The sequence below is a fragment of the Rhinopithecus bieti genome, unplaced genomic scaffold (assembly GCF_001698545.2).
Source record: "Rhinopithecus bieti isolate Rb0 unplaced genomic scaffold, ASM169854v2 scaffold_12155, whole genome shotgun sequence".
NCBI lineage: Eukaryota > Metazoa > Chordata > Mammalia > Primates > Cercopithecidae > Rhinopithecus > Rhinopithecus bieti.
Genome location: NW_016807423.1, coordinates 3,832,200 through 3,844,393, shown reverse-complemented (window position 1 = coordinate 3,844,393; position 12,194 = coordinate 3,832,200). Strand labels below are relative to the sequence as shown.

The 12,194-nt window shown below is 50.0% G+C and overlaps 1 protein-coding gene across 5 annotated transcripts in view; it reads left to right on the top strand.

Annotated features, from left to right (window-relative positions):
- The window catches only part of CFAP57 (cilia and flagella associated protein 57), an 85,929-nt gene that overhangs the window by 50,704 nt on the left and 23,031 nt on the right, over positions 1–12,194 (top strand). For 4 of the 5 annotated variants that reach the window (XM_017881947.1, XM_017881948.1, XM_017881950.1 and 1 more), the window contains 7 exons: positions 138–311; positions 1,374–1,532; positions 4,311–4,454; positions 9,785–9,901; positions 10,045–10,113; positions 11,591–11,725; positions 11,806–11,949. In XM_017881947.1, coding sequence (XP_017737436.1) covers positions 138–311; positions 1,374–1,532; positions 4,311–4,454; positions 9,785–9,901; positions 10,045–10,113; positions 11,591–11,725; positions 11,806–11,949 — 942 coding nt within the window. The remainder of the gene's footprint in view (positions 1–137; positions 312–1,373; positions 1,533–4,310; positions 4,455–9,784; positions 9,902–10,044; positions 10,114–11,590; positions 11,726–11,805; positions 11,950–12,194) is intronic. The other variant, XM_017881949.1, reaches the window with a different exon arrangement.

Here is a 12,194-nt window from a genome sequence, read left to right as displayed (position 1 = left end):
GGTCTCCGTTTCTGGAATGACACTCGCCTCCCACTCCTTGGGACAGGTCCCCATGCTCATCTCACCTCAAGCCCTGTGGGCACAAAGGTGCGGGAGTCCCTTCTCCCCTGACCACACGCCCACTCTCTCCGAGCCAGGCACAGGAAGACGTCAGGCAGCAGCTGCGGGAATTTGAAGAGACTAAGAAGCAGATTGAAGAAGATGAAGACCGAGAAATCCAAGATATCAAAACCAAGTATGAGAAAAAGCTTCGGGATGAAAAGGAATCAAACCTGCGGCTCAAGGGAGAAACAGGCATCATGAGGAAGAAGGTAGCAGGCTGTTCTCCAAGAGACCTGGGGTGGGCGAGGGTGTTGCAGAGAAAGCTGGGGTGGGTGGACTGACCAGCCTGGGGAGCCTGGCCGGGGTCCTGCCTGTCCCCATCTTCAGCAAGCAGGCTGGGAGAAGAGCACGAGCCAGTGCACACTCACGCAGATGGACCCTCCCCACCACGTCCTTGGAAAGGCAGCCACACGGGCGTCCCTGCTCTCCTTTTCACAGGATATTGGGGTTCCCTGTGTGCAGATAGAGGCTTTCTAGTTTTCACTTATTGGCAAGTAGGATTCAGTCAATGTTTTCAGAGCTAGCCCTCCAATGGTAATGGAAATAAGGTCTTCTGGGGATGAGATAGATGAAGTCTTGGCCTGGAGGCATCCTCAGGCTCTTGGTCCAGGGAGTCGTGGGCGGCTCCTGTTCAGCACTACGGGTGGAAGAGGGAATGGGGGTGTAGGATGCTTGGTTTACAAAGTGAGGAAGATGTTTTTAGTTCACTCACCATTGAGGGTGAGGGAGGATTCAACTCAGTTTCCCCAAAACATTTAGCCCTGGAGAAGCTAAGTTCAAAGCAAGCTCGAGTTTCTTCCTATTAGAAAGCACACTAGTAAATCCAGGGGACAATCAGTCCTCCCTTCTTGGTCATGGCTCAGATGGCTCATCAGTTAGAGCCCACTTTCTGTGACCTTGATGCAGTGTGGATCCCAGACTTTCAAGATCAGTGTGGTCACAGAAGTCTCCGGTCCACTTGGCGTACCGGTCTCCGGAACCTCTCGTGAAGACAGACAGTCCTCTCATAGGGGAATGGGCCTGGATGTTATGGGACAGAATACTACATCATCCATTTGGCCTGGGAAATTCCTGAACTGTCCCAGATTCTCCAAATATTCACTCCTAAAATCCCAGAAATGTTGAGTGCTAAGTGTTTTCAGGCCACGGAAGGTGGGGCGATTCAGATCACAGTTGGCCGGCGGTGGGGAACCCCTTACATCAAGACAGTGGGAGGAGTGGAGATGAGTTCTGACTTTAGTGGTCTTTGGTGTTGCCGTTCGCTTTTCTAGTTCAGCAGCCTGCAGAAGGAGATTGAAGAACGAACCAATGACATCGAGACCCTAAAAGGAGAGCAGGTGAAGCTGCAAGGAGTCATTAAGTCTCTGGAGAAGGACATCCAAGGCCTCAAGCGAGAGATCCAGGAAAGAGACGAGACTATTCAAGACAAGGTGACAGCTCTCCTTCTGTCCTCCCTCAGCTACGGCCAGATGGGCCAAGGCAAGGAAGGCAAAGCTCAGGGGAGAGAGGGTCCCTAGCTTCTCAGGACGCATTTCTGTAACTTGATGGGGGAACCAGCGGTCAATGAAGTGCCTCTTGTGTGTTTGGCACTGGGCTAATCGCTGTCAACACATCGCATTCAGTTCTGCCAACAACCCAGGGGGCCTGAGAACCCAGTGTTATGGTTCGGGAAGCTGAACTCCAAGAGGCTGGGTATCTTGCCCAGGGGTCACACACTTCAATAGGTGACAGGCTGCGATAAGAACCTGAGTCAGCTGACTCCACTGCTCCAGGCATCCTCGGAGGCGCTCCCCCATGGACTGGGGGCAACTCACTTGCCACACTGCCCACATGGTCCCCCTGTCGCAGAGGGACTCTCCTGGGGTTGACCCTGTCCAGGAGGCTGCTTCCACTTTTGGGATGCCTTTCTTACAAAACACTCAGATGACAGAGACATCACATTCTGTGGGGCAGACCATGTAGTATCATCCTCCTGAGCACATCCAGATTCCGTGCCCTCCTTTCCATCGCCTCTGCCACTATGGCCCGAGGCAGGAGGAATTCTCCAAGGGCCGAGAACATGGGCTTCAGTGTTAGGGAACTAGGTCCGGCACAGGTTCCATTTACTGGCCATTGCACCTCGAGCAACTTCTCTAAGCCTTCATTTTCTCACCTATAAAATGGGGATGATCACCACCTCAAGGGGTCTTGTAAGGATTACATGGGATCATGCCTAGATGTCATTTCTGCATGTGAGTGTCGGTGTATGTATCTGGGCTTTTTATTTTTATTTTATTTTATTTTATTTTTTAGGGAGGATCCAAAGTTCTGTTCAGATTCTCAAAGGGGGCTTTGACAAGAAAGAGATGAAGGTCTCCTCACCTAGAAAATGGCAACAGCCTCCTAAGCAGTCTAATGAGCAGTCTAATGGGCTCATTTCCCACCTTCCATCACCATGGACTGGCAGGATGCAGGTGCAATGCCGCCACTCTCCTGCTCAAAGCCCTTACAGCTCCCCATTGCTACAGCAGGGGTCAGCACGCTCTTTCTGTAAAGGCCTAGGTAGTAAATATTTTTGGCTTTGGAGGCAATGTGGTCTGTCTCAACGAATCAACATGAATCAACACTGCTGCTGTAGAGTGAAACCACCCATAAACAAAACATTAATGAATGAACTTGGCTGTGTTCCAGTAAAGCTTTACAGAAATAGACAGCAGGCCAAATGTGGCCCATAGGCTGTAGTTTGCCAGCCCATTGCCTAGGAGATAAATTCTGAACTCTTTCCCCTAACACGAAGACCCTTACCTCCCTCCTCTATTTCCCCAGCCTCACCTCTCACTTCCCCCATGAACCACCACTTGGCTCTCAAGCCAGTCATTCTCAGCACCCTCAATATATACTTTGCCTTCTGTGCTTTCCTCTTTTACAACATTTGTCACGTTTTAGGCTTAGATTTGCTTCTGTATCTTCTTTCCCAGCTAGTGTTTTCTTTTAAGGGCAAGGGACTGTGCTGTATTTATATTTGGAAACCCAATACTTGGCAAAAGATCTTCATTCAGTAAATGTTTGAGAGATGGATATATTTATGTTCTGATTATTATCACCATGCAACGAATTAACCTTAAAACTTAGTGACTGAGGCCAGGTGTGGTGGCTCACGCCTGTAATCCCAACACTTTGGGAGGCAGAGGGAGGTGGATCATTGAGGTCAGGAGTTCAAGATCAGCCTGGCCAACATGATGAAACCCCGTCTCTACTAAAAATACAAAAATTAGCCGAGAGTGGTGGCACATGCCTGTAATCCCAGCTACTCAGGAGGCTGAGGCAAGAGAATCGCGTGAACTTGGGAGACAGAGTTTGCAGTGAGCTGAGATCTTGCCACTGCACTCCAGCCTGGGTGACAGAGTCAGACCCTGTCTCAAAAGGAAAAACTTAGTGATTGAAAGCAACTATTTTATTCTGCTTACAGGTTCCACAGGTCTGGAATCTGGACAGGGTACAACAGAGTGGCTTATCTCTGTCCCCGATGTCTGGGGCCTCAGCTGGGAATACTGGGGGTGACTCAAAATAGCTGAAGGCTGGAAGATCAACATCCAATGTGGCTTCTTCAGTCACATGTCTGGCACCTTGGCAGGGATGTCTGGGAGGCTAGGCTCAGCTGGGTCTTTTGACCAGAGTCCCTAATGTCCCCACCAGCCTGGATGTCTCAGTATAGTTGGACTTCTTACATAGCAGATGGCCTCCCCCAGAGCAGGTGTCCCAAGAGAGCCAGGTAAAAACTGCTTAGCCTTTTTTGGCCTAGCCTTGGAAGCCACACAGTCTCCCTTCTGTTGCATTATTTGGGTTATGAACAAGTCACAAGTCCAGGCAAATGCAAGGGAAGGGGATTCACTTCCACCTCCTGATGGAGAAGCAGCAAGGTCACGCTGGAGAACAGCTGGAGTGTGGGGTGGGAGATGCTGTGGGGGCCATCGTTAGAAAATACCATTGTTCACAACCTAATATGAATGAGTGAGTGATGCATGAGAGTCCTGGTACAGAAGCTGAGGGGTCTGTGCTGTAGCCCCGTGGGGAGAGTGCCAGCCTCTGTACTGACGAAGAGAGGAGAGGAGTCTCCTGGTTGACCTCTTCAACCGGGAGAGTCACAGGCTTCGTGCTCTTTGCCCTAAAGGGCTGCAGTATACCAGAGCCTTACGATATCTCTCACTTCTGTCTCTTCTCACCCCCAGGAGAAGCGAATTTATGATCTGAAAAAGAAAAATCAAGAACTGGGGAAATTCAAGTTTGTGCTTGACTACAAAATAAAGGAGCTGAAGAAGCAAATAGAACCTCGAGAAAATGAGATCAGGGTGATGAAGGAACAGATTCAGGAGGTAAGAAGCCATTTGCAACACTCTGGCCTCTCAGACCTTCTGTCTCTTCTTCCATGATTGGCTAGCTGGCCTCAGGGACTGAGAGGAAGCTCTCCTCACAGTCCTCTCTGCTCCCAAGGTGTATGCAGCCTCCAGTCCACAGGGGTGCAACAGGGAAGGCCGTGGCCCTGCTGCAGGCTCAGCTGTCCAAAAGCAAATCGCTTGGGAGTTAACTTGCTGCAGGACCTGGAGATGGGCTTTGGCCCTACCCCTGCCTCAGTGTGCAGTGTTCTGTGCCCTCCTAAGGGAGACGCAGCTATTGGGCGTTTGGCCACCAGAGGGCAGTGTGTACTCAGCCAACAGGCTATCCTAGTTCAACATTTGTTCTCAAACTGGAAATGTTGGTTGAGACCCTAGGCGAGGCCATGGTGTTTGGACTTCATCTGATAAGGAATGAGAAGTCATCAGAGGCTCTTGAGCAGAAGAGTGGCATAATTAAGAATATGTTCTGGGAAGCAAACAGGATGAAGGTAGAGAGGTGAGATTAGAAGCAAGATCAACTGGACAAGGGTTTCTGAGAATCCTGTAAGGTCTCCCGTCCCCCCTGCACATACCACCTTTCCCTGCAACATATGTTTCCCCATCAGCCTCCCCTACTGGGCTGACAGTGGAGTCCATGTTGATCTAAAACTGAATTCTTGATTTTTCTCTCCCGCTTCCTCCAGTTTTCCCTCTCAGTTAGTGGTCCATGATCCAGCCAGTTACTTACCGCAGAAATGCAGAAGTCTTCCTTGATTCTTCACTTCTCTTAACTCCTATATCCAAATCATCAGCAACATCTATCTGATCAATTTCCAAAACACATCTCACATCAAACCCTCCTTTCCCGCTGCTGCTATCACCCCGGTCCAAGCAGCCACCATCTCTTATATGGACTGGAATCCAGCCTCCAGTCTGGTCTCCACATAGAGGCCTGAGTGAACTCCCCAGTGGGGTCCCATCTCACCTACAATAAAATCCAGAGTCCCAGTCAGGCCCATAAGGTCCTATGTGATCCAGCCTCTCCCTGCCTCTACAGCCTCCTCTCGAAGCTCTCTTTCCCTGCTCTAGCCCACTGACTTTCTGACAGTTCCTACGAGTCACGCTTTTCCATCTCAGAACCTCTGCAGTGCTGCTGCCTCTGCCTGGAAGGCTCTTCCCCCAGATCGCCACATGGCTGGTTTCTTTGCATCTTTCCGGTCTCAGTCTATATGCCTTCCCTGACCACCCTAGACAAAATAGGCTTCTGCTCCCCCTCCATCTTCTCTAATTGTTTATGCTGAGCCAGGATAACAGATACAAGGGTGTGAGAGAGCACTGATGACCCAACTAGAAGTGTAAGAGCCATGGTGGTGCCAGTTCTGCCCGATGTCACCTTTGCTCTGGTAGGCCCAGTAAAGAAGCCCAGTGGAGATCAGTCCAGGGTCAGGGCGCCCAGAGAAGGTATGTCCTTGTGACAATGACTTTTTCCCTGGCTTCTGGGATGAGAAAGGATGTCCCCAGCTGACCACAGACCTGCCTCCACAGGGCCTCCTGCCATTCTTGAGTAATTTCAGGGCCCCAAAATGGCAGCTGTCAGTCCATTCGGGGTGCTATAACAAAATACCTTAGAAGGGGTAATTTATAGCCAACAGAATGTATTGCTGAAAGTACTGGAGGCTGGGAAGTCTAAGACCAAGACTCCAGCAGATTTGGTGTCCAGGCCTGTTCCTCACAGATGACACTTGCTATGTGTCCTCATGTGATGGAAGGGTAAAAGGGGGCAGACAAGCTTCCTCCAGCCTCATAAAAGGGCACAAATCCCATTTGTGAGGGCTCTGCCCTTGGGACCCGATCACCTCCCAAAGACCTGACCTCACTTTGGGGGTTAGGTTCCACCATAAGAATTTAGGGTGGACAGCACCGAGGTTCAGACCATAGCAGCCTGAGAAGATGAGAGGAAGAACAGAAGCCCCACCCACCTGGAGGGCCAGCACAGCACTGCCCCCTTTCTCCCTCCTCATTTGACACATTTGTCAGCTGTATTTCAGGTCAGGTCCATTGTTTCCTAATGGTTAGCTTACTTCCCCCACTGACACACCTGGGGGGACCATTCACCTTCTCTGGCAGTTACAGGGGCCAACCATGGCCTTAATGCTCAGCAGGGAATACACTCGCACCTTGGGAGTGATTCCAGCAGGATGCCTCCTACCTCCTTTTGCTGGTGCCAGTTGCTATCAGGGCTGATATCTGGGCCTGGGTGCTTCCAGGAGCCTCTGACCTTGGGGCTTCCCTCTGGGGGTCATAGACGTCTTTGGTTCATGCACTGTGGATCTCCTGTAAAGGTCCTTTTCTCCCAGGAAGGAAGCCTCAAGCCCTCGGCTCATTTGTAGAACTGCAACCTCTTAGAACACTTCCTGATTCAGGTACCTCCCCTCACATACTCTTTTTCCAACTTGGCTCTGATGATTCAAGGGTCCCTTTGCCCTGCCTAGGGGAGAGGTTTCCTGAGGCTTGTCGTTTTAGTTTACACTCATTTATTTACTCATCTAGGGCAGAGTTTTTCAAGCTCAGCAGGATTACTATTTTGAGATAGGTAATTCTCTGTCATGGAGGGTCTGTCCTGTATATTGTAGAATGTTTAGCAGCATCCCTGGTGTCTACCTGCTAGATCCCAAAAGCACCCCCTATCCAGGGTGTTAAAACTAAAAAATGCCTTCAGACCTTGCCAGAGGTCCCCTGGGGGGCAAAATGCTTTCTATCTCCTGCCTGAGCCCCATTGAGAATCTCTGAGTGTGATGAAAAACACATGGAAAAGTAGATGGAATTTCCACAATGGGAAAAGATGCTTGTTACCCCATAATGGGCTAGGCTTCTGGCTGTCCAGCCAGCTAGTCAAATTGGACGTATTTCCCAATTTTTCTATAAACAGATTATTTTTATTCTCAGAGTAGTATGAGTCTTTGCCTGGGGGGAAAAATGAACAGAAGTAAATAATATACTCCTGTACGCCCTCCATGCTAACCTCACCTGTCACTGTTGGCCTGAGATTTAGAGAATGAGGCACTCAGACATGATCTTCGGGAGCCCCTCAAATAGAAGCCCCCTTTCTCTTTTCCAGCTGCCATTGCCTTGGCCTAGGACGCTATCATCTGTCTCCTCAGCCACACTGGCAGCTCCTGACTGGTCTGCCTGGCCCCCATCTTGCTCTATTCAGCAGAATCTCTGCATCAGGCCCTCCAAGATGCAAATTACATCATTCCATCCTGGTCTAAGCCTTCAGCGGCTCTCTGAGCTTTCAGGATAAAGGCAAACTTCTCACCATTTGAGCCTCTGCCCTTGGGTTCTGCATGACCTAGCTCAGCCAGCCTCTCGTGTCCCTCCACTCTCCCCCTTCTTCAAATCCCCCCTCCTGCAGCCACCCTGAGCCACTTGTAGCCTGCAGAGATGCGCCAGGCTGCCCATGGCTCTGGTCCTTTCTGTGCAGGCTGTTCTCTCTGCGTAGAATTCTTTCCCCCTTTGTCCTCTAACACTTTTTCTTCCTCCCAAATCCAGGGGACACATCCCCTCTTTTTGGGCACTGCCTGCTCACCTCGTCTGTGTACACACAGTGCTTTCTGCCTTGACTGCAGTGTTTATCCTACTCCACCTGAGTTTCTGACTTACTACTTATCCCTGCAGACCTGAGGCCTCTTGAAGGCAGAAACTACCTCTTAATCAGCTTTAGATCCCTAAGTCTACAACAAGCTGGGCAGCCCTTTCTAATGGGCACATTCTTTAGCTGTGCAAATACCCACACTCAATGTGTGTCCCCTACAAGGTGGTTCTACATAACTCTGCCAACACTGCCTTCTTATCTTATCATTCCTCTTCCAGAAGCAGTTTGTTTCAGGCTCTTCTTGTGTCCCTCACTATTGCTCTCCTTTGCCCACCACACTTGCCATTATTCGTTCATTCATCAAATATTTGCATGCCACCTTTATGCCAGGCTTTGGGTCAGAGGGCTATTCTGTCTATACAAAATGCTTCTAATAATGAGGAAAACGTTCTTCTAAAAGCTGCCCCTTTGTGTCTAGAACGTGGATGTGGTTCATTAGGGCCTCCTGGTACCCCCCAGAAGGTTGCCAAGAGCCTTAAAATTTGATCAAAGGCCTGGGATAGACTAGAGGGGGAGGGACTACTCTACCCAGCCGTGAAAAAACCCAGTGAACTATCCCATTCTCCCAAAACAGTCGGCAAACCTCTCTTTTAACAGAAATACTAGTGTCCACCAGATTTAGTCCATAAGTCATTAGGAATTAGGTCAATGAAAGCTCACGCACGGCTTGTCTCATCCTAATTGGACACTTCAGTTGTCATTCCCATGACTTTGGTTAATATAAATGCAACAGTGAATTTTAAAAAAATCTTTCAGCCTAGGCACAGTGGCTCATGCCTGTAATCCCAGCACTTTGAGAAGCCGAGGTGGGCAGATCACTTGAGGTCAGGAGTTCAAGACCAGCCTGGGCAACATGATAAAACCCTGTCTCTCCTAAAAATACAAAAAAAAAAAAAAAAGCTGGTCATGGTGGCAGTTGCCTGTAATCCCAGCTACTCGGGAGGCTGAGGCTAGAGAATTGCTTGAACCCGGAAGTGGAGGTTGCAGTGGGCCAAGATAGACATCACATGACTGCACTCCAGCCTGGGTAACAGAGCAAGACTCCATCTAAAAAATCTATATTTCAGAAGCTCACTGGTGGTTTCTTAGTTTTCCTGTGAAGACAGGACACTTCTCAGTTGTACTTTTTAAGACCTTTCAACAGAATGATGAGGCTGAGGCTCCTTCTCAGCTTCCCCTTTCCTGTTTTATGCCTTACATGGGTGGTGCCCACATGTTGGTCCCTCCAAACTTTCTGCTTTAGAATGACCCGTGGCCCCAGAGGGTCGAGATTCGCTCATACAACTTCACAAAGCAGGCGAGGAAGGTGCCTCTCTGGGGAACCCTGCCTCGGGTTAGAGTTGAGGTTCCAGTATTTGGGTGGCACCACTTTATAAGGAATTCAAGAAAATAAAATAATCAGCATGGTTGAAGGAAAGGGAAAGTGACTCAGAGGGAAAACATCCCAGCCTGGCCGTGGAAACACGTGATGCTGGTTTAGCATATCAGTCCAGGGGTGGGGAGCTGTTAGGAAAGCAAGTAGAGAAAGGTTTTGATCCAGAGGACACAGAAGGGGATGAGAAAAGAAATGCCCGGGTATCGGGGGCAGCATCCCCGCCGAAAGACTATGGTTCTCAAACACAGTTTTCATTATCTCACTTTCTTCTTCTTGACTCGTTTCTCTTGTTCTCTACAGATGGAAGCCGAACTGGAGAATTTCCATAAGCAGAACACTCAACTGGAGCTGAACATCACAGAATTGTGGCAGAAACTGAGAGCCACTGATCAGGAGATGCGCAGAGAGAGACAGAAGGTGTGAGGGTTTCAGAGTCTGGCAGTTCTTGGATTCGGGATCTGGCACCTATCTGCAATGGGCAGCTGGCTTCCAAGAGACAGAGCCAGCCCACTGCGAGGACATGTTTCCCATTTTAACTCACATTCTTTACTTGCTCCCAGCCCTGCCTGCTTTCAGGCCCATGTAGATTTACATCACTGAACTCATCTGAGACTATAAAATCACTTTGGGTAAGTGATCAAGGAGGTGGCAAGTCAGCGTGGCAGGAATATTTGTAGCATTTGGCTTCTTTGGCGGAGGAAAGTACATACTCAAGAGAGGCAATTTTGTTGCCACTGGTTTAAGGCTTTGACAACCAAAAAATTGCAGAGGCCAGGGGAACCTCAAAGATCATCGATTCCCATTTCTCTGTTACAAATAAGAAAAATTAGGCCCCCAAAATTGGGAGATTAAGAAACTTCACCCAGCACCCACAGCTAGGTAGTACACACAGAGCTAATAATGGAATCTAGGTTTTCTGAACATGGGCCTGGACACGGTTGTGCCCTCTTCCCTAGCACAGGCCACTCCTTAACATTTGTTGAATAAGATTGGAACTTTCCGTCCGGGCACAGTGGTTCATGCCTGTAATCCCAGCACATGCCTGTAATCCCAGCACTTTGGGAGGCCGAGGCAGGCGGATCACGAGATCAAGAGTTCAAGACCAGCCTGGCCAACATAGTGAAACCCCGTCTCTACGAAAAATACAAAAATTAGCCAGGCATGGTGGCACGTGCCTGTAGTCCTAGTTAACTGGGAGACTGAGGCGGGAGAATTGCTTGAACCTGGGAGGCGGAGGTTGCAGTAAGCCAAGATCGCACCACTGCACTCCAGCCTGGGTGACAGAGCGAGACTCTGTCTAAAAAAAAAAAAAAAAAAAAGATTGGAACTTTCCATTTTCTGCAGTAAGCATTAATTAACTCTGCACTAGGTAACACTAGCAGCTGCAGAGCCATAAATGTGAACTGATACAGATCCTGCTCTTTCCATGCTGAAGACGATGATCAGGGGTTTGTGGCATGTGCATAATAGTTACATTGAGAGGTGGAAAACGGTGGAACATGTAGAAAGGGCCATGGATGGCAGCAAGAGAAAGGAGAGACTTTCTCCAGGTCAGGGCTGGGGAAGACAGGTAAAAGCATGATGAAGAGGGGACGCTAGCCCGAGTGTGTAGATAAACCAACCTGACCCCTCACGGCAGCGCTCCTGACTATCGAGCACTGGGTAAGCACTGGATGAGCTAATACAGGGGACGTGGAAGCCCCGGCCAGGAAGCTGCAAGAGAGAAATGATGCCGTCTACCTTGACTCTAAAGGGATATGGGTAACCACCTGAGCTTCCTTTCATCTTTTAAGGCCTGTGGTCCTGAAAGGAAACCAGAGCCAATAAAGAAGCCCATCTGTGTGGCCTCTTAAGGATGAAGCCCCATGTAGGCTGTTCAGGCCAGGTGTCCAGCCGAGGGCAGGTGCACAAGACTTTTCGTGCCTCCACCTGTTGGCTCTGTGCCCATCTAAGTCTCTGTGCCCAGTGTGGCCCCTGGTGGTCAGCTGTGAGTCCCAGATGAGGTGTCTCTTTTCCCTTTCTGTGCCATTAACCTCTGCCTGCAGCCCCCGCCCCTCCACCTGGAGAGCACCCTACAGTGCCAGAAGGAAATGTCTCTGATTGCAGGAGCGAGACTTGGAAGCGCTTGTCAAAAGGTTCAAAACAGACCTCCACAACTGTGTAGCCTATATTCAGGAGCCGCGGCTGCTGAAGGAGAAGATTCGAGGTCTCTTTGAGAAGTACGTGCAGCGAGCAGACATGGTAAGTTCAGCCTCCCCTCCTGCCAGCCCTGCCCTCCAGGGTCTCCTCTCCCTCACTGAGGATCTCCTGGGCCCCGTCAGGTGGAGATCGCAGGGCTGAACACAGACCTGCAGCAGGAGTACGCCCGGCAGCGGGAGCATCTGGAGAGGAACCTGGCCACTCTCAAGAAGAAGGTGGTCAAGGAAGGCGAGCTGCACCGCACAGACTACGTCCGCATCATGCAGGTACCTGCACGCTCCCCTCGGCCCCTGTGGAGGCCAAGCCATCCAAGATGAGAGATCCCATCAAGGGTCCCTCTGAGACCACCTGTCTTCAGAGCTACCCAGGTGTCTGGGGGCCCAGTAGCTCCCCCTAAAGTCTTATTTTGGCTCCTCTCCTCTGACCTCATCTTGGCTGTGACTGTGGCTGAGAGCTCACCTAGGAGGTTTTCTAGGCACTTCCATGCTGCACCCTGCCCTCCACCCCACCA